Source organism: Mytilus trossulus, unplaced genomic scaffold (genome assembly GCF_036588685.1).
Source record: "Mytilus trossulus isolate FHL-02 unplaced genomic scaffold, PNRI_Mtr1.1.1.hap1 h1tg000138l__unscaffolded, whole genome shotgun sequence".
NCBI classification, from domain to species: domain Eukaryota; kingdom Metazoa; phylum Mollusca; class Bivalvia; order Mytilida; family Mytilidae; genus Mytilus; species Mytilus trossulus.
The window spans coordinates 428,164-450,628 of NW_026963302.1; the positions used below are offsets into that span (position 1 = coordinate 428,164).

Genomic DNA, 22,465 nt, shown 5'->3' on the forward strand with positions numbered 1-22,465 from the left:
TTAAGAAATCTAAAACTTTGATATTGTAACTTAATTCATTTTCATACATTCTCTTCAGAGAAAATGTGAAATGTACTGGCCTGAAACAGTTAATACACCAATTGCCGTAAACAACTATATAGTGACAAAGAGAGAAGAGAGAGAACATACAGTTTATGTGTACAGATTGTTAACAGTATCGAACAAAAATTTGAAGGTGACAAAATTAAATATATATCAAGACATTCCCCATTATTCTCTTCAATACAATTCAACAAACTATACAGTTGTTAATCCCTACATATGACGAATCTGCATAAATATAGATTAATTGTTATTTACCCTTGTTCATTCCAATATTTCCTTTTTTATACAGAGTTACGGTATGTATTGTTATTTAACTATAAATACTACAAGCTTATGCACTTTTGCTCTAGAACCAGATTTCAAAAAGTAGTATTTACGCCGCAATTGTTATCAAAATATCCGTTTAATATCTTCATCTTCTCGTGCATATATCTATTAAAAAAGAATTTTTAAGCTTGTTGGTTGTCATACATTTTGTAAGATCACTTCTGACTTCGAGCTTTTTTGTCAGTACCAACACTGATCAAACGATTTTCAAATTCAAATGTTAATACCTGTATTATATTTTTATTTATATACATGTGTCCTAAGGATCACCAATATAGTTTGTTCTTATTATAGAACGAGAAAGAACGAGAAATTCATCATTTTCACTTTACTGAGTGGCCTGACCATGGTGTTCCAGACAGCATCAAAGTGGTCAATTTTTACAGGAACGTCATGAGTAAAACATGTAATCAACTTGGACCGATTGTTGTACACTGCAGGTATGTACGTGAAGTAAATAAATAGGAAAGTTCAAACAAAAAAGCATAAAAAACCAAGAAAGTCTAAAACTTTTATTTCTTGAGTTGTTTGACAAAAATGTACCGTCAATTGCTATACCAAAATAAGGTTGACATTGTTTAAGTGGTCAGGAACTTCTTACGTAATCATTTTATTTTTGATTTGAGAAAGAAATGTTATAAGTCATAGGAAAACCGACACACTGAAAACTAAGTAATGGCCACTGTCGAGAATAGAGGTCAACCGGTAACGGTGACGTACTTTTATCTGTTAACCATCTCATCTAATTATATATATTGAATTGGAACCGCAAAAGACTCATATTTATAGCTGGTGTCTTGAGAAATAAATGGTGAATAACAACTACAATAATGAACTAATATTCCAACGTTATTTCAATAGTTGTTAAGATCAAAGTGTTACAAACAATCTTTCTTCTGGTCCACGTAAATATAAACGATGTATCTGTAAAGTTTTTGTATTTTGTTATAACATATAACGAATACTTTATTAATTCTAAAGTGCTGGTATTGGACGAACAGGGACATTTATAGCTATAGATGCATTGTATGAAAATGGAAAGGAAGTTGGTTATATAAATGTGATGGAATATATACAGATGATGAGAAAAGACAGAATGAATATGGTTCAAACATATGCAAGTACAATATTACAATTACCATTAACACAGTTTGAAAGCCAAGTCGCATGACTTTGTAACAATTTTCATTTTTTTTTATTTACTCTAAAATTTAAATAATGGCTTGTATTAAATAAATTTTTAATTAAGTAACGAGAAATAAAACAAAATAGAAGTGGATTAAAAAGAGGACACAGCCATTAATTTGGCTAACTGCTGTCCAAAATGTGAAGTTTATACTTTGGATCCAAATATGTGTCGCCATGTACATTTTTCTACAATTCTATTTTACTAAATTGATCATTATTCGTGAACATTATATAAATCTAATCTTATAAATTCAAAAACAACAAAATTGTGTTAACATTACATTTGTCAGTCATGTTTTTTTCACAGGATCTGACATGATGAACAACAAAGGAATGACCCCAAACTATGAAGAAAAGATAATTCTTCGATATATCATACTCCATGAACTTGAAGAAACTCCTGTTTTTAAATGTCAGTGTCCATTCAGAATTAAAACTGCTACTTGTTTTATTATTTTCCTATCAATTAATAGATTTAAATGAAGATTTTTTTTAACACAGTATTTACGTTTAAACATCCACAACACCTTCAGATAAAACTGTAAAATGTATTACATATGTAAATATTAAACCATATAAAACTCAAAACGAAATAAACAAAGGTAATAACCATTCATGAACGTATCTGTTAAACCTTGTATTCGAAACATACATGTAGGACAATGTTGCTTTATTTTGGTTCCTAATAAACATTTGAGCAGTTTGATCGACCCAGTAGGTCTAAATAAACTCCTCGTAGATAAAATTATTAAAATGAACTGTTTGCAGTTACAGAGAGATAATAACCTAGAGTCATATAATTTGCAGGAACAATATGAGGCAATATTTGAAGCCTTGTTGGAGTTGTTTTCGGTACCAGATACGTCTATACCAAAGAAAGAGTTCTGTCAATATACTTCGGATCAAGAACAGAAGAAATTACCACAAAATCAAAAGCTTTATAAACTAGAATTTCAGGTATATTAACTTTATAGTCAATGTCATGAAAAGTTGGTTCGAACGAATGTTTCATTAATAAAATCAAATATCCGCTTACCAATGACTTAAATTGGCAATTAGTCTCTGATGCATGATTTTTTACTATTAATTGGTTTTGGCTTTTAACTAGCTGTCAGTAACTGCGAATACTCTCAAATTGTATTTTCTTGTTAATTCGACCTGTTGATACTGTTTATAATGCTTTTTTGTTATATTTTATTTATATGAATCTTGTCTGTACACCAGCTTGATTATTTGTAATATCTTCAATTTTTCACTTATTCTTACTACATTTGTATAAACTTCAAGATTATAATTAATTTTTTTGAGACCGTTTTTTTTCTAAAGTGAATGTTGATTGGTTAAATTTTTCTCAGTGATGTCCTGCCATGGCTTTGTTTGAATTTGTTTGTTAGCTTTTTGGTCATGAATGTTTGTCTTTAATATTTAATTAACTGTGAATTTGTATTCAAATATCGCAGATCAAATTTATTCGTTCATTGTGTAATCATACGTTTTTTGATTGAGTTAAGTCTGCCAATTTATATTTTATCGTATGTTTTTCTATGTTGTGATGTTATGCTATTGTTTCAGAAAAAGGGAGAAGGTTTGGATCCATTAAAACGTTTAATCCCGCTGCAAATGTTTGCACCTGTCCTAAGTCAGGAATCTGATGTACAGTAGTTGTCGTTTGTTTATGTAATATATACGTGTTTCTCGTTTCTCGTTTTGTTTATATAGATTAGACCGTTGGTTTTCCCGTTTGAATGGTTTTACACTTGTAATTTTGGGGCCCTTTATAGCTTGTTGTTCGGTGTGAGCCAAGGCTCCGTGTTGAAGGCCGCACTCACACCACATCTTCCTATATCTATGAAACATAGTTGCTGCCTCTATGTGTCTCAACTTTGAAATCATTTAAATGTTTTAAATGTATTTGTAAGAACCATATATACTCTGTTAAAGGTTTCTAATAAAAAACAAAATAATAATAATAGGGGAAATGTCATACGGTTAGTTGACTAAATTATATGAATGCTTTTTACAATCATTCACTTTGCATTCAGTACTATAACCAATTGTTAATTTCAATGTATCTTTGATTTAGAGATTAGAAACCCTGAGACCCGTGTATCCTCCATCAGCATTTTCTGCTGCTACATCAAAAGAAAATATATCGAAAAATTCGATAAAGAAAATATTTCCACGTAAGTAAAGAATACATTTAGTTTATTCATTTATTATTATGATCTTGAATGTCATGTACATGTTGCGATTTTGTACAGGTTATAACATGTACAAAAAATTTGTACATGTTAGAATTTGTACCAGGCAAAAATACAAGTTATAACATGTACAAAAGTGCCTCGTACATGTTATAACATGTACAAAATATTCATTAAAAATAGGTTTAACTCGTGAAAAGTTTGAAAATAAAAATATGTTTCTATTTATTATGCAAGTGGATAGGCAGTATATATTGTACAATGAAATACGTGATATTTCGAGGAAACAGTTCCTTTGAAAACAATTTCCTGTTTACAAAGGAGAGGATAGAAAATTATATCAGGGGTATGAAGCAGGCAACAGATGCAGCTAAAACTACTGACAAAGAAAGAACCCTTTTGAAGCAGCCTGAACCCTAGAAAAATTAATCAAAAGAAAAACATCGGATGATGAGTGATATGTTGATATAGTCTGTTAAAAGAACCTCATCAAAATTCTGGATTCGTATGAAAGGGTACATTACTGTCCAAATTGCAGAATATTTACATTTGTAATGATTGCAGTTCAAATTTCGCAGTCACCGTTGCTGTGGTACACAAAAATTACCTTCGACAAGGATCTATTTAATTATTAATTAATTTAATCAAACCCATTTTTAAAGCAATATTTTTTACATGCTATATCATGTATGAGTTACTTTTGTACATGTTATAACTTGTATTTTTGAATTGTACAAATAATTACATGTACACAATTTGTGTACATATTATAACCTGTACAAAATCGCAACATGTAAACGACATATATAACATAACATTTATAATGAGCTGAATCTGAATTCTAGCTATAAAATCAAGATTGAACCCATAATTTTCGAATATAAACTCTCATCATAGAAACCGGGAGTAAATTTAGTATATACGCCAGACGCTCGTTTCGCCTTCAAAAGACTCATCAGTGACGCTCGAATAAAAAAAAGTTAAAAAGGCCAAATAAAAAAGTACGAAGTTGAAGAGCATTGATGACAAAAATTCCTAACAGTTTTGCCAAATACAGCTATGGTAATCTATGCCTGAGATAGAAAAGCCTTAGTATTTCAGTAAATTTATAAACCTGTGTCAAGTCAGTAATATGACAGTTGTGAAAAACCACTGTCATAGACAGTACATTTTAAATTTGACAATGACGTCAATGAATAGAGTTTTTGTTGTTGATCAGAAGAAGTCTCTTCGTATAATTCTAAGGTAATTGGCGGTATTTAAAGTTGTCAGAATGTCGCAAAAATATGTTTTATTTAATTTGTTAGTAAACTCTATAGCTAGTGACGGTCGGACCATGCAGTTCAAATATATGCATTGCCAAGATTCAAGTTCTGTTCTATTTATTTAATATAATATTTTTTCGTATTTTCATATTCGTGCTGCTTAGTTTTCATTATTAAATTAAAATTAAATATACGATATTTTTTTATAAATCATGTGATTTATATATTTTATCTGTGATTCAAAATAGTTAATGTATTGGATATAAAATTAAAATACAACATATTATATATTTTCCTCTAAATGATTACATCAGGGTCTATTTATTAATTTTTACTAAATTAATGAAATGAACAGAAATCGTTGCAGAAAATACGACGAATCAAACAATTCATAAGTATTGAACTTATCTTATTTTGTTTCAGACAATAGATATAGACCGTATACAATATCATACTCAAGAACACGTAATGATTACATCAATGCAGTAATTATTCCGGTGAGTAAACTTTCTGTTATAATTGATTTACATTAGAATAAAACATATATTGCAAGATGCAAAGAAAATTTTGCGGAGATTATTTGGAATCAACGACTTCTTGGGTTCAAAATGTTCTTTGGGAAATAACAATGCATGTCCAGGTTTGACTCATGTTATAAGTATTCTTGCACTAAGATTTCAATGTAACAGTTATATTTCTAAACCAAGGCTACAGGTTCAACCCACCATATTTTTCTTTAAATGCCCTGTACCAAGTCAGGAAAATAACCATTGTTATTATTTATGTTCGTTTCTGTGTGTGTAACCTTTAAATGTTGTGTTTCTGCTGTGTCGTACTTCTCTTATATTTGATGCATTTCCCTCTGTTTTAGTTTTATAACCGGGTTTGTTTTTTCCTTATCGATTTATGAATTTCGAACAGCGGTATACTACTGTTGCCTTTAATTATTCTACATCTAGCTATTCATGTATCGCCACTGGTCGTGGACGAAGCCTTTCGGATGATAGCATATTTCAGCAAAACTCATTAAATGATTCATTTGTTTTTTAAATAAGAAAATTCCCAATGTGGCAGTTCCCTTTTGAACAAGTATGTATTTTAACGCCGGGTCTCTTTTCATTCTTTTTATTTTCGTCGCTGAAAGTTGCTACTTAAAACATGAAAATATAATGTTTTGATTGCATACGTCAGAAGCGCTTTTTTAAGATTTGATTTTGTCAGGATCATTCAATACCGAGTAATTGAAAGCTAAATATATATTAGAACCGAAACAGGTAAAGAGATGAATAACAAACAAGGTCCCAAGCCCTTGTAGTAAGATAATTGGCGATTTTTATTCATAGAGCAGTGTCGTTTATATACAGAAACATTTCGTATGGAACGCCGGAACTGTCTTATAGTGTAAATATTGAATGTGTTTTGTCGCTTTGCCTTTACGTCCTGTCATAACTTATTTATGTAAAGTGCAGATGCCTTTATACCCTGTCACGGCATCTCTGTGTAAGGTCAAATTAGTAATTTGTTTGGTCAAACAATTGTATGATATGCCATTGCTAAACTTTGTTGTGTAAAGTATGCATTACATTATGCTGTAACTACTATATATTATGTAAATACTTCGGAACTTTATGATCAACCACCTTTAAATTCTCTCATATTTTATCTATGGTGTGTCTATTCTTCTTTCACGTAAGTCAGTTAATAATTGCGTCCTGTCTCAAGTGTTATTGTTAGGTCAAATGTTCTAAACGTTTTGTTTTGATACACATTTGTTCTATGTAAATTTCATGATATTATAGTCTTTTGGCGTTATGTTGTGTTTATACGTATACATATGTATCTCCAGTGAAAAGCATAATACCTCATGGTATGATTCATATGCGTTTTGCCGTACAGTTGAGACTCTCTGTGAGCATGCATAACGTCATGTGCAAATGCCTTTTACACTATGTGCAAGCAACTAATTCGTTTTGTGCAAACCTCGTTTACCTTATGTGCAAACATCTTTCACCCTATGTGCAAACAGCGTTTACCTTATGTGAAAACACCTATTACGTTATGTGCAAATACCTATCAGTTATGTATAAAAACTACATCATTATGTGCAAACACTATTACGTTATGTGCAAATGCCTATTACATTATGTCCAAACACCTATTACGTTAGGTGCAAACACCATGTAAGTTATGTGCAAATGCCTATTACATTATGTCCAAACACCTATTACGTTAGGTGCAAACACCTATTACGTTATGTCCAAACAACTATTACGTTATGTGCAAACACCTATTACGTCCTGGCAAACGCTTTTTTGACACAGATTAAAACAAAACGCATCATTGATATGCATTTTGAAAATGACGAAAATTAAAATTTTGACCTTTCTAACAAGCTGTGGATTTTTATAATTATATTGATTGGTGTAAAAATGCTATATTCATACAACGTATCTAGTTTTATGGGAAATTACTTTGCTCCACTTTAAAAGTGTGCGTTATGCATCCATGCTGTTGGTTTTTTTTCTATGTTCGGGTTGTTGTCTCTTTGACACATTCCCCATTTCTATACTCAATTCTATAGGAACAAAACGATATAAAAAAAGAAGATGCATGGGATATCGCAAACGTTCTTGAGATATTCTTCCACATGCGGTAACACACTTTTTCTGTACGTGTGTATACATATTAAAGAATTTTTTACTTTATGTATGTTTCTTACAAGTTTAACAAACCGTTCATATTATGAATTTATGTTAAAAAAACCTATTTGTTTTCTCTTTTTGATTTTGATTTCTCATTCAATAACCAGTTGCGATACCAGAATTTTTGAAAATGATGGAGCTGTGTTTGTTGGTTCTATGAACAGTTTGATTAATAGGGGCTCAGGACTCAGTTTTACCAAAACTCCCTGCTTATTAAAAAGAATACAAGATAAAAGGTGACGAGAAAATATCTTTGTCCTCAGTCAATATATTCTGAATAGACGCATATATACTGTGATGACCTTGTCAAAAGTCTATAACTCACAAATGTAATTTGGCGCCTTCCATAACCATATGTTATGATTATGTATGCAAGATATGGCGACCTATGAAATGACCCGCTAGGTGCAGATGGAAAAGAACATTACATAAAGAGTGCTCTCGTCTAAATTGTTTTACATATTCTTTTCGGGGCCTTTTATTGTTGACTATGCGGTATGTGCTTTGCTCATTATTGTAGGCCGTATGATGACCTAAAGTTGTTAATTGCTGTGTCATTTTGGTCTCTTGTGGAGAGTTGTCTCGTTGGCAATCATACCACGTCTTCTTCTTTTTTATATCAACTTATTTTCCGTTCACATTTTCCGTAAAGAATTGAGGTTGCATTTTGTTTTTTACATGTAGCTTTATTTTGCTTCGAATAACAGTACATAGCTTTTAGTTTCAGTAAATATACACGCCATCTTGAAATAATTACTTGTCACATATAAATTATGTTTGGTTGCGTCATGATGTGGCTGAAATTCAGCAACAACTTTTGGCTTAAATGAGATAAATATTTACAGACTGTTCTCCTCTGAGGATACTAAGCCATCAAATGCCGGAAAATTAACTGTGTGTATTACATTTCAGATCAAATGTTATAAATTCATGGTCGTTTTATTATGCATATATTACACACTGAAATTGAAAATTGAAATATCAATCATTAATACGTCTTTACTTGCATTGCTAATCTGCAATATGTACGATTTGTTTGCTAAAAATGTTCCTGTACAATGTTTTCACAAAAATGCATTAAATGTATTTTATGACTTTGTAAATTTAGGCACACCTCCAGAGAGGCACACCTCGAGAATCGTGTCTATATGTTTGTAAATATTTTAATTTTCATCAAGTAAAGTGAACAAAATATAAAAAGAATGGATGTATAACGCACACTCTTTAAGAAGAACAAAAAACTAAATATTTATATAACATTTTTATATCAATCAATATATAAATATACTTTATTCCAATACTAAATCAACAACCCGATATTACCTTCAGTTCACATTCAGCATCCAATGGATATTATCTTGAAAAGGAATACAGCGAAGTAGATCAGAGCTTTTTTGAAAGCTAAAACTTATAATTTTCTTAATTTTCAAAGTGTATATCACTGATGCGTTTCGTTTTAATCTGTGTCAAAAAAGCGTTTACCAGAACGTAATAGGTGTTTGCACATAACGTAATAGGTGTTTGGACATAACGTAATAGGTGTTTGGACATAATGTAATAGGCATTTGCACATAGCGTAATCGGTGTTTGCACATATTGTAAGCGGTATTTGCACATAACGTAATAGTGTTTGCACATAACGTAATAGTGTTTGTACATAATGATGTAGTTTTTATACTTAACTTAATAGGTATTTGCACATAACGTAATAGATGTTTGAACATAAGGTAAACGATGTTTGCACATAGGGTGAACGATGTTTGCAAATAGAATGAACGGTGTTTGCACATAAGGTAAACGAAGTTTGCACAAAAAGTATTAGTGGTTTGCACATAGTGTAAAAGGCATTTGCACATGACGTAATGCATGCTCACAGAAAGTATCAACTGTACGGCAAAACGCATATGAATTATACCATGATATATTATGTTTTTCACTGGACTGGAGATACATATGTATAAACACAACATATATATATATAACGCCAAAAGACTATAATATCGTGAGATTTACATAGAACAAAGGTGTTTCAAAACAAAACGTTTAGAACATTTGACCTAGCAATAACACTTTAGACAGGTCGCAATTATTAGCTGACTTACGTGAAAGAAGAATAGACACAAGATTGATAAAATATGAGAGAATTTAAAGGTGGTTGATCATAAAGTTCCGAAGTATTCACAGAATATATAGTAGTTACAGCATTATGTTATGCATACTTTTCACAACAAAGTTTAGAAATGACATATCATACAATTGTTTGACCAAACAAATTACTAATTTGACATAACACAGATATGCCATGTCAGGATATAAGGGCATATGCACATTACATAAAGAAGAAATGACAGGACGTAAAGGCAAAGCGACAAAACACATTAAATATTCACACTATAAGACAGTTACGGCGTTCCATAATTTCGTCATTATTTATTATGATGGTTTCCCTAAAAATAGTTTCTGTTTTAAAAAGTTAAGATCCCGCAAATTGAATGGTGTTACTGATAATCAAAATCACTAAGTGGATTCATAATGCATTACATATCTGTTTATATGTTTTCTTATTCTCATTTACATAATAATCTTCTGAAAGGATATCAAAATTGATGATTAACATGGATGATTTCACTTCATGAAAACAATGAAAATATCATTTGTCCCACGCATAATACAACGCATTTTGTTTTCATTTACAGGGATATACATATGACAGTAAGAATTTAGTCACGCAATGTCCTCTTGTAGAAACTGTTGTAGATTTCTGGACAATGGTATATGACCATAACTCTCATATTGTTGTTTTGTTGGACCAGTTGAACGAGGTAAGATATTGTCATTTAATCATTGAGTGTATGTAGTTGAAATACATTAAACGGTAGCACGTTTTCATTTTTTTTAAACACTGAACACCAACCTCCTTTTTATCATTCTTTTATTTCAGCAAAAATTGTAAAAAAAATAATAAATGTATTTCTTGAAACAAAATATCTTTTTAATCATTCCAAAGGCTTATATTTTATTTTAGAAAGTAACAAGGAAAATTATGTATGTTAACAGTACATAGTTTTGGCAAAAAAACATTAAATTTGAAACTTTGATATCAGTTCACAAGGAGAAAGAACTGAATAATTTGGGTAACAATTGTTAAAGGTGTTCCATAATACACAATAGTTCATTCCTTATTCATCATATGGTAATTGTCCATCTCCGCCACATATCTCTACTCTACATTGTACAATGACAGTTGTTAAATTATTTTTATTGTTAAAATGTTTACTATAAGATGCATTGATTTGAATAAAATATGTAAATAAAACAGTATTGTTTTTTTATTTCATTTGAAGACGTCGTTGGCCATATGATTATGTGACTTTTCTCATTTGTATTTATACTCATCTGCTTCAAAAATTTGAAAAGATTTTAAATCAATTATGGTGTTTCTCTTAGAATGCTCCCTTATGGTTAGAACGACAGGAGGTGCTAGAGTTTAAAGATTTTACTATTGTGAAAGACACCTCACCCAATCCAGAGGAGCTTAATCTTACTTTGAATCATAAGGTAAATGTTAAGGTTATAAAACATTTTTTAGTATTAGTATTTTCTGCTATGCATTACACCCATGTATCAAAAGTTGTTTCACTTTATTACAAATGAGACAACTATTCATCAAGTTCAATTGAAGTGAATTTAAGATATAAAAGGCAACTGTATGACCCGAGAACCTGGATTAAATAGTGCCATATGCGCACTTTGAAAAGACTTCGTTCAAAAAATAAGATAGACGACGCCGTTACCATATAATTTTTTTTAAAAGGACAAACAGACATCCATAATTCAACACAACACGATATAAAAACACAAAAACTAACGATTGATCACATCAGATCCCAAAGTTTAAAAACAATTACTGTGAAAATCATGACAATTGAACTTTATGATACTACATTAAATGTCTGAGTAGAAAAGAAACCTCTATTCACACATCGTTGTCAATATATCTAAATTTTATGTCACTCTCATTCAACTATAAAACCAGGTTTAATCCACCATGTTTACTTAAGATGATGTATGAACCGAGTCAGGAATATGGCAACTGTTATCCATTCGTCTGATATGTTTTCAATTTTCATCGGACTTCAGAAATTTAACTTTTCACATCAACACAATAAATGAAACGCGGATAAACAGTGTAAGTGTCGTCTGTTGTGTTCGAAATTTGATCAATAAGTGATTTTCATTCAACAATTTAAGTTATGTGAAAATACATTCTGGTTTTTTTCTACAGGAAAAAGATCCGATGACAATAACTGTTTTTACAACCAGTAAAGTGAACAATTATGCAGTACTTCCATCAAACATTCTACTTGACCTGCTGAAAAAAGTAATAGCGTGCTGGAAAATACAAAAAGTTCCAATTACTGTTGTGTGTAGGTGAGTCTATAACATATGAATATCATTCATACAATGTGGCATTGGATATTCTGTTGCATCATTTATTCGTCTATGCAATATAATATGCCATTCGTACGTTAATCACAAAGAAGTTATCTGCAACACTGTAAACACAACACTTTAGGAGTTTGTATGTTGATCAAGATGATTGTGTGTAAGTGTTTCGTTCCCATAATGTTTTGTAACTAATATACGTCAAAGATATTAAGAACCGTAAAATATACAAATGAAGTATATTTGCATATTTCAATTTTTCTCCTTCTTTCAAGTTAAACATCATAAAAATATAAATAGAGTGCTGTTCAGACATCTTGATACGTGTCAATTTTATATGAAAGAATCTTTTTTAACGACAATTTATTATTTATTGCAACAGTTTAAACCTGCATTAAATGCTAATTTTGCCGTAGAATTTAATATTGGCGTACATAAAAGAAGAGCATAGAACATTCAAATACAAAATAAATTAAAAATATAAGTAGACCTGGTATAATTACCGATGAGAATACTATCTTTTTTTGTTATTTAAGATTATTTTTTTTATATTTGTAAGACTCAAATCTATGGCGGGTTCAAACTCTATGGCAGATTCCTAATCTATGGCAAATATAACGTTACAAACGTCAAATCTATGGTGGATTTTTGTTTTCTCCTAATCTATGGCAGATTTATGACTTACGTAAACTTCCGGGAAAAAGAGTAAAATATAACGTCACAATATAATAACACCATATATAAGTTGTCCTGTGTTTAAAAATGTCCATCTGGGGCAATATGCGCAATTGTTATTCCATAGGCCGTAATGGTAACGTTTTCTTCTGTTGCTCAGCCCATATCGTAAACTTGTATATGTATGATGGCTTGTTTCGAAGCTGAGACATTTTCACATATGTGGTTAAGTGTGATTCATTTTTCCGTAATTTAGCAAACCTCGAGTATCCTTTTGCGATGTCACTCCTCATGGTAAAAAATCCCAATTTTAACACAATAAGTTCTTTGAAATTTTAATACTTTGAACACATTTCATAGCTCCATGGTTTTTACACATTTATTCTGTGTTCCCTTATTTTCTAAATTAACACTAATGGTTCAGCTCAGTCATTTGTTTATCATAGAAATGTGTCAAATATCACTACACAGAGATTTTTTGTTTACACGTGACTTTTGTGTTCCTCATTTCAAGGCGCATTAGGGGTATTGTCCCATATTGAAATCCATGGTTCTGATGTTTCCAAATATTTTTAGGTGATCTTCATCGGTATGACATTCTGAATAAATCTGTGTATTTTTGTCCATTTCTGAAAAAAAATAAAGTCGTTTCAGCACTATATGGCAATGACACTTTTATCGCTATATTTATTTATTCTTAATACAACGTGTATGTATAATTAATTTCTTCCAGTATACCTTTACTAGTCAAAACAAGGACAAAACTTCTGATGATAACCTTAAATTACAATACACAGACCCTATTAAAGCATTCTCTAACATTTTCTTGTGTCTTAAAGTGCATTTTGACAGAGAAATTATGCAAAAATGTAGATTTCATAAAAAAAAACCACACCAAAATAACTATTCTTACTAGTGGACATCTGGTATTTAATACTGTGGAAACCCCTCAAAACTACTGGGAAAGTCATTCTTATCATGTAATTAGAGTACAATGAAGTGCAAATTTTCAAAACTTGTCCATTCACATAATTCTATTTGAGAAAAAAAGGCTTTTTACATGTATTTCAGTGAAAACCCTTTATCAGTGAGAAATCCACATGAGGTATTAAAGGAAACATTGTGACATCACACGTATTATGGCGTCATTAAATAATGACAGATCAAAATAGTGCTAAATAGAGTTTGCAGTGTTACATGAGAATCAGTTGCCGCAAGATTTAACTCGAAATGTTGAGTCGAAAAGATCAGTAACCAAGCCTTTTCATTTAATAGCAAGACCATAGCAACAGTTTTCATATAAGCATATTTCTAACATACCGACTGTAATTTCATTTGCACAAATACCATAAATAAATAATTTAGAGCTTACCTTATAAATCAAAATGCTTACCAGTTATTCAGGACTTTTTAAAACCTTTAGTTTGTCATCTCATATTTAAAAGTAATGATATGTCTGGAACTGAAATAAGACAAAAAAATTAACTCAAACTGTGTTATCATTTAATTTAAATACATGAGTATTATTGAGAGAAAAAAATCTAATTCTTGAAAGTTTTATCACAAAGAAAGAAAAATGCTTCTCCCTTGTGGCTTAGCCACCTTCATTTAAACTGTTTATATTAGAAGCAATGAGTAGTAGGTTACTAGCTTAATACATGTAGTTGAATAGCAATATTGTTTTCAAGAAGGTTTGACCCTCCCCCTTTTTACTGAGAAATGACAATATCTTGTGTTTTGCTAATGTGCATTAACAATAGTAATTCGTGATTTTCTTAATACATGTACATGATTTTTTTCTGTTTATTTGCATATGATATCTACTGACCAGGGTCAAATCATTGGATAAAAGCACATATATATGTATGATGTATCTCACTTTACTCGTGTGAAGTGTGTTATCTCCCTTGATTATCAGCTATTCCTGTAGACCAGAATGATAATTGCATAACAAAGACTATATTGTGTCATGTTTACGTACAATTTATTTATATAACATGTAAGTTTTTTCTTGCCATTTTCAATTAAATAAACAATTCATTTCGGATCTCTCGGGGGTAAACAAAGTTATGATTGTGCCTAAAAAAAGTGTTCAGCCCCGTGCCAGTAATGCATTTAAAAGTGAAAATTTTATTGAATTTTTGCTGTTCTTTATCAATAATATCTATCTGAAATCATTTATGATAACTAGGTATAAATAAAAAACTACTAACCATCATTTTAACAATTTTCTGTGGTGTACAAGGTGAAATTATCTTTAGATATCTCTGGATCCTTTCTCACAAGATGGGGCAATATGCGCAATTGTTATTCCATAGGCCGTAATGGTAACGTTTTCTTCTGTTGCTCAGCCCATATCGTAAACTTGTATATGTATGATGGCTTGTTTCGAAGCTGAGACGTTTTTACATATGTGGTTAAATTTTCGGGGTACGAAGTGTGATTCATTTTTCCGTAATTTAGAAAACCCCGAGTATCCTGTTGCGATGTCACTCCTCATGGTAAAAAATCCCAATTTTAACACAATAAGTTCTTTGAAATTTTAATACTTTGAACACATTTCATAGCTCCATGGTTTTTACACATTTATTCTGTGTTCCCTTATTTTCTAAATTAACACTAATGGTTCAGCTCAGTCATTTGTTTATCATATAAATGTGTCAAATATCACTACACAGAGATTTTTTGTTTACACGTGACTTTTGTGTTCCTCATTTCGAGGCGCATTAGGGGTATTGTCCCATCTAGAACAATTTGCCGATAATTTAAAGAAAGATGTGATCTTTTATCTATAGAACGGAAAATATTTTTTTGATATACTAGTACCGTCCGAATCCCGAGATGAAGAAAGACACAGCTGTTTTAGTAGTAGATATTTTGGGAATGGAGTAAGAGTAAATATTTTAGCGTCTACGGCTAGCAAAGTATTTAAAGTGAGAACATGAAATTACTGGATACCACCAAGTTTACTCACCAGTTAAATAAGATTGATTAACGCTAAAAAAAAAATACAATGTGAAAAGTCAAACTGTTTATATGTTTTATATAAAAACTGCTTTCTTGTTTGTTGATGTACTGTTTTTGTCTAGTTGTTTTAATAAATGGATTAAACTGGCACAATTTACAGATCGTGTATTTTTCCAGGAAAGTTCATATTAATCCTAATTTCGGTATTATGGTATATCAATTTTACACTTTTTTATGTTGGGCATCACGATTTGGTTGACCATTATGGAATTTTTATTTCACAAATAATTTAGACATGCTCCCTTTGTCGTACATGTCAACTTATTTAAGACAAGTTAGTGATCTTATAGGTACTGCCTAATTGTTCTACATTTGCACAAAATCTGCCATAGATTTGGAAACAACAAAAATCCGCCATAGATTAGGAAACTACAAAACTTGCCATAGATTAGGATTGTAAAAAATCTGCCATAGATTTGGGATGGCAAAACGTCACATTTACCATAGATTAGGAATCTGCCATATATTTGGAACCCACCATAGATTTGAGTCCTACATATTAAACTACTGAACTATCCTTAATCATCCGATAGGTTCAAAAGTTTTTTATACCAGCTTTTTTTTAGTAAGTGTTCCTTAATCATTTATACGTTGATGGTATTGTTATTTGAAAATGAAACAACCCCCGTCCCTTTTTCCAGTGATGGTTGCAGTAAAAGCGGGGTGTTTGTTGCATTGAAACTTATCTTGGAAAAAATGGAGATAGACGATGAAATTGATGTTTTCCAAGTTGTTAGAACAATGCAAGTTAGACGCCCTGAATTCTTCACAGCATTTGTAAGTTTCGTTTGGATAAATATTAATTTAATGCAAGTTGTTTACAAATAAAACGGTAGCATTGTAAAAGGGCAAGTATCAAATAAAGGCATCAGTAGTATACCGGTACTCAAAAGTTAGTCGATTTAGAGAAAACAAACTAAACTAACTAAAAACAAGGGAAACTCATCAACTTTAAGAGGAAAGACATAAAACAACACTAAAGTGCAACAAAAACAAACGTCAACAAACATAGCATCCAATTTTCCCGTTCAAAATCATTTAATTAAGTTTTTTTTAAGGAAGCTTTAAGGTTCTTCCATTCTTTATTTATTATACCGGACAAAATACTTATCATGGTAATTATTGTGTGTGATTTGACATTCAGAGTAGTCTCTTATTCACCTGGGAAAAAAACGTTTTCAAGAATTCGTGGTTCTGTTTTTGTCTGAGCATAAAATGTATGTCAGATATGTTATATGGTTAAAAAGGTACATTGGTCCAGTTTCACAATAAATTGTCCATTGTTTTAGGTTGCAGAATATTTCAGATTTTGGTGTGATCTTTTACAAAACAGAAAAAAATAAAATCGTTCATTTGTTGCTTTTTACTTAAATGTTTAAGGCTGAAATTTATTACAAATCTATCACACGTCTTATGTTTTTGTCAACAAATCGACAAGGATTATCATGTAATATGCCAATCGCATGTTTCAGTGTTGGTCGTTGTTCTCCTCTTATATTTAATGCCTTATCCTCGGTTTTAGTTCGTTACCCCCATTTTGTTTTTTGTCCATGGATTTATGAGTTTAGACCAGCGGTATACTACTGTTGCCTATATTTATCCATTTAATAATCATCAGTTACACTTGACTCAAAACAATGGAAGAAAAATCAAAAACAAATACATTCCGAGAGTACAAAAACCTTTGTTCATAGAGACATATATAAGAGAGACAACTCTTATCTTCCAAATTTTCCATGTACAACCCTTACATTATGAAACCAAAATAATTAGGTTACTTTCATCCTTATTTCTCATTTAATTATTAAACACAACTGATAAATTGAAACTGCATTGTATCTAATAAAAATTAAGCCTCTGATATAATAAGTATTAATGGATTTGAAATGTATTCATATAATTTTCGTGCATAAATGACAGTGCATAATCACTCAGCCTCTATAGGCTGGTTGGTATAAATATACATGTTAATTGACTGTTTAGGTTTGAAAATTGTAATACATTGTATTTCCTGTATAAGTACCAAGTTGTACTTTAAAATAAAAATATCTATCTATCTATATGTTTCCTTAAAAAAAAACATAGTTTTGGTTATTAATTTCAATGTTTTTATAGAAGTATTTAATTTTCTAACGGCTAAAATTCCTATGCGTCCAAAAACATTTCCGACGGTCGGAATTGTTAAAATAATGGTTCTTAAACGACTGCATTTTTCTTTTTGACAGGATCAGTATGAATATTGCTACAGGTGCATCAAAGAGTATTTAGAAAACGACTCGGTGTATACAAATCTATAATGATACCTGACTCAGCGCTAATAGAAGTTTTTATGACAATTAAATGGAATAGTTATTACATAGTGTTATTTGAACATTTCAACAGTTATGCTCAGATAAATCGGTCATAAGCTATTAACCATAATGATTGTTAGAGTTTCCATGCGTAAATTGATGTATAGAAATAATTACCATGACTATAAAACAAATAATAGATGTTAATGTATATAGAACTAAAATCGATTTGTTAAAATTTACAGTAGGTGTTAAAATAAAAAAAAAATGTTAATCTGTTATTCGATGAAAAAGGAGTTATTTAATTCCGTAAAATAATTTCATTTCGTAAGATTAAATGATATGGCGTCTGAAGTAAGTTTACCCAGAATATTATATTTATAATTTCTGAATACCTTATAACTTGACAATATATCTTTCAATATAGAGTTTGATATAGTTTATACTGCTGCTGGTGTCGCCAAGTTTATCCTTTTCTTTTTTCCTCAGAAACATCATTTTAGCTCACCTGGCCCGAAGGGCCAAGTAAGCTTTTCTCACCACTTGGCGTCCGTCGTCCGTCGTCGTCCGTCGTCGTCCGTCGTCGTCGTCGTCGTAAACAATTTACATTTTGAACTTCTTCTAGAGAACCACTGAATGGAATGGAACCAAACACGGCATGAATGTTCCTTATGAGGTGCTGACCAAGTGTTGTTACTTTGTAGCCGATCCATCATTCAAGATGGCCGCCAGCAGGGGACTTAGTTTAACATAGGACCATATGGGAAATACATACAAATGTCTTCTTTTAGAGAACCACTGAATGGAATGAAACCAAACATGGCATGAATGTTCCTTATGAGGTGCTGACCATGTGTTGTTACTTTGTTGCAGATCCATCATGCAAGATGGCCGCAAGGGGGGACTTAGTTTAACATAGGACCCTATGGGAAATGCATACAAATGACTTCTTTTAGAGAACCACTGAATGGAATAAAACCAAACATAGCATGAATGTTTCTTATGGGGTGCTGACCAAGTGTTGTTACTTTGTAGCCGATCCATCATCCAAGATGGCCGCCAGGGGGGGGGACTTAGTTTAACATAGGACCCTATGGGAAATGCATACAAATGACTTTTTCTAGAGAACCACTGAATGGAATGAAACTAAACATAGTATGAATGTTCCTTATGGAGTGCTGACCAAGTTTTGTTACTTTGTAGCCGATCCATCATCCAAGATGGCCGCAAGGGGGGACTTAGTTTAACATAGGACCTTATTGGAAATGCATACAAATGACTTCTCCTAGTGAACCACTGAATGGAATAAAACCAAACATAGCATGAATGTTTCTTATGAGGTGCTGACCAAGTGTTGTTACTTTGTAGCCGATCCATTATCAAAGATGGCCGCCAGCAGGGGACTTAGTTTCACATAGGACCCTATGGGAAATGCAAACAAATGACTTCTTTTAGAGAACCACTGAATGGAATGAAACCAAACATGGCATGAATGTTCCTTATGAGGTGCTGACCAAGTGTTGTTACTTTGTAACCGATCCATCATCCAAGTTGGCCGCCATCGGGGGACTTAGTTTAACATAGGACCCAATTGAAAATGCATACAAATGACTTCTAGAGAACCACTGAATGGAATGAAACCAAACATATCATGAATGGTTCTTATGGGGTTCTGACCAAGTGTTGTTAATTTGTAGCCGATTCATCATCAAAGATAGCCGTCAGCAGGGGACTTAGTTTTACATAGGGCCATAAGGGAAATACATACAAATGGGTTTTTTTAGAGAACCACTGAATGGATTGAAACCAAACATAGCATGAATGTTCCTAATGAGATGCTGAACAAGTGTTGTTACTATGTCACCAATCCAACTTCCTAGATGGTCGCCATATGGGGGACTTAGTTTAACATAGGACCCTATGGGAAATACATACAAATTTCTTCTTTTAGAGAACCACTGAATTGAATGAAACCAAACATAGCATAAATGTTCCTTTCAATATGAGTTTCTGGCCAAGTGTTGTTAATTTGTAGCCAAATTTTATCTTTTTTTTATATGAATTAAAAAAAACAGGTTGTTTCAGGTGAGCGATACAGGCCCTTGAGAGCCTCTAGTTTAAATAGAACATAAATCTATAAATTGAACTGTGATAATCTGATGTGAAGACAAACAATTTGATTTTAAAAATAGGATGTTAACGCATACATTTACTTCGAAGTAATGATAGCACAAAATTATCCATGGTATTGTTGTTATTTAAGTCAAATTATGACATTAAAAACAAAGTATGCTATTTTACTGAATTCCTGACTGCTTTTTGTTTACATTCTGAAGACCTTTTAATGATATTTAGTTAAATTGAAACATGTTTTTGTGATTATTCAAATGTTATCGTTTTTGTTTTCGCATAAAATTGAATTAATTTCATTGTTGCAAATGTCAAGATGGTTATAAGTTCTTAATTATCAAGGCTATAGATTTCTATTGTTTTTGGTGTTTGTTTTTTTTGGCAAGTCCGTTCCATATCGTTACAGGAAACAATACATTAATATCACGACACAAAAACTAGGTATTAGCATATATCCTGATCTTGTCGTCACACATGGTCTCACTCTTCTTTTGAGTTCAGATAATTGAATACACTATGTAACGTTAGGAGTAACGTTTGGCCATCAATAATATTATTATAATTTCAACTTAATTGAATTTGAACTTTTGTTGCACTCATAAAAACACTTGTTTGTTTAACAAAAATTGCATAACTCTTGATAAATTTGCTTTAAAACTCCACCAAAAATAACTTTTACATTAGGCGTACTGTAATCTTGTTTATCTCATATTTCCCTTTAATATTTTTCATTATCTACAAGAGCCATCTCTCAGATTGATTACTAAACTGTTCTTAAATATTTTTTTCTGTACGTTAGGAGTAACTTTTGGTACAGAAAAGAGAACTACTGAATGAGAAATTAGTGTTTATTAATAGATTCAATCTTCTAGAGTAAAATCGACTCTAGCGCCTCAAAACAATGGTGTGTTTCGTAGACCTTTTTTTATAACTAGAGGCTCTAAAGAGCATGTGTCGCTCACCTTGTTCTATGTGAATATTAAACAAAGGACACAGATGGATTCATGACAAAACTGTGTTTTGGTGATTGTTATGTGTTTGTAGATCTTACTTTACTAAACATTCTTGCTGCTTACAGTTATCTCTATCTATAATGAACTTGGCCTAGTAGTTTCAGCAGAAAATATAAGTGAAAATCTAAAAAAATTATGAAAATTGTTAAAAATTTACTATGTAGGGCAATAACTCCTTAAGGGGTCAACTGACCATTTTGGTCATGTTGGCTTATTTTTAGGTCTTACTTCATGTACTTTCCTGTATAGTATTGCTGTTTACAGTTTATCTTTATCTATGATAATATTCAAGATAATAACAAAAAACAGCAAAATCTCCTAAAAATTACCAAATTCAGGGGCAGGAACCTACCAACCGGTTATCCGATTCATCTGAAAATTCCAGGGCAGATAGATCTTGACCTGATCAACAATTTCACTTCATCTCAGATTTGCTCGAAATGCTTTGGTTTTTGAGTTATAAGCCAAGAACTGCATTTTACCCCTATGTTCTATTTTAGCCATGGCAGCCATCTTGGTTGGTTGGCAGAGTTACCGGACACCTTTTTTGAACAAGATACTTCAATAATGATTGTGGCCAAGTTTGGTTAAATTCGGCCCAGTAGTTTCAGAGGAGAAGATTTTTGTGAAAGTCAACGACGACGGACGACGACAACGGACGACGATGGACGATGGACGCCAAGTGATGAGAAAAGCTCACTTGGTCCAGTAGTTTCAGAGGAGAAGATTTTTCAAAAAGATTACTAAGATTTACGAAAAATTGTTAAAAATTTACTTTAAAGGAAAATAACTCCTAAAGGGGTCAACTGACCATTTTGGTCATTTTGACTTATTTGTGAATCTTACTTTAGGCTCACTTGGCCCAGTAGTTTCAGAGGAGAAGATTTTTCTAAAAGATTACTAAGATTTACGAAACGTTGTTAAAAATTTACTATTAAGGAAAATAACTCCGAAAGGGGTCAACTGACCATTTTGGTCATTTTGACTTATTTGTGAATCTTACTTTGCTGACATTATTGCCAGTACATTGTATCTCTATCTATAATAATATTCAAAATGATAACAAAAAACAGCAAAATTTCCTTAAAATTTCCAATTCAGGGGCAGCAACCTAACAAGGGGGTTGTCCGATTA

At 31.6% G+C, this 22,465-nt stretch overlaps 1 protein-coding gene and 1 long non-coding RNA gene across 2 annotated transcripts; one reads left to right on the forward strand and one right to left on the reverse strand.

Moving 5' to 3' along the window:
* Positions 1-2,050: 2,050 nt before the first annotated feature.
* Positions 2,051-18,465, forward strand: LOC134700353 (receptor-type tyrosine-protein phosphatase F-like). The gene is made up of 8 exons (XM_063561711.1): positions 2,051-2,538; positions 3,665-3,764; positions 5,471-5,544; positions 10,446-10,571; positions 11,197-11,307; positions 12,035-12,180; positions 16,539-16,674; positions 18,123-18,465. Exons 1-8 carry the CDS (start codon positions 2,197-2,199, stop codon positions 18,192-18,194), a joined length of 1,107 nt encoding a protein of 368 aa, XP_063417781.1. The 5' UTR covers positions 2,051-2,196; the 3' UTR covers positions 18,195-18,465.
* LOC134700352 (uncharacterized) lies at positions 13,122-15,575 on the reverse strand. The gene is made up of 3 exons (XR_010103845.1): positions 15,084-15,575; positions 14,264-14,332; positions 13,122-13,499 (listed from the first exon to the last, which is right to left on the reverse strand). It is a non-coding gene; the product is annotated as an uncharacterized LOC134700352 (long non-coding RNA).
* Positions 18,466-22,465: the final 4,000 nt, after the last annotated feature.

Excerpts from the sequence above, each read along its gene's own strand:
- LOC134700353 (XM_063561711.1), top strand. The coding sequence starts at position 2,197 with ATGAACGTATCTGTTAAACCTTGTATTCGAAACATACATGTAGGACAA. Across the intron at positions 5,545-10,445 it reads TCAATGCAGTAATTATTCCG|GGATATACATATGACAGTAA; the intron begins GTGAGTAAACTT and ends TTTCATTTACAG. Across the intron at positions 16,675-18,122 it reads CTGAATTCTTCACAGCATTT|GATCAGTATGAATATTGCTA; the intron begins GTAAGTTTCGTT and ends TCTTTTTGACAG.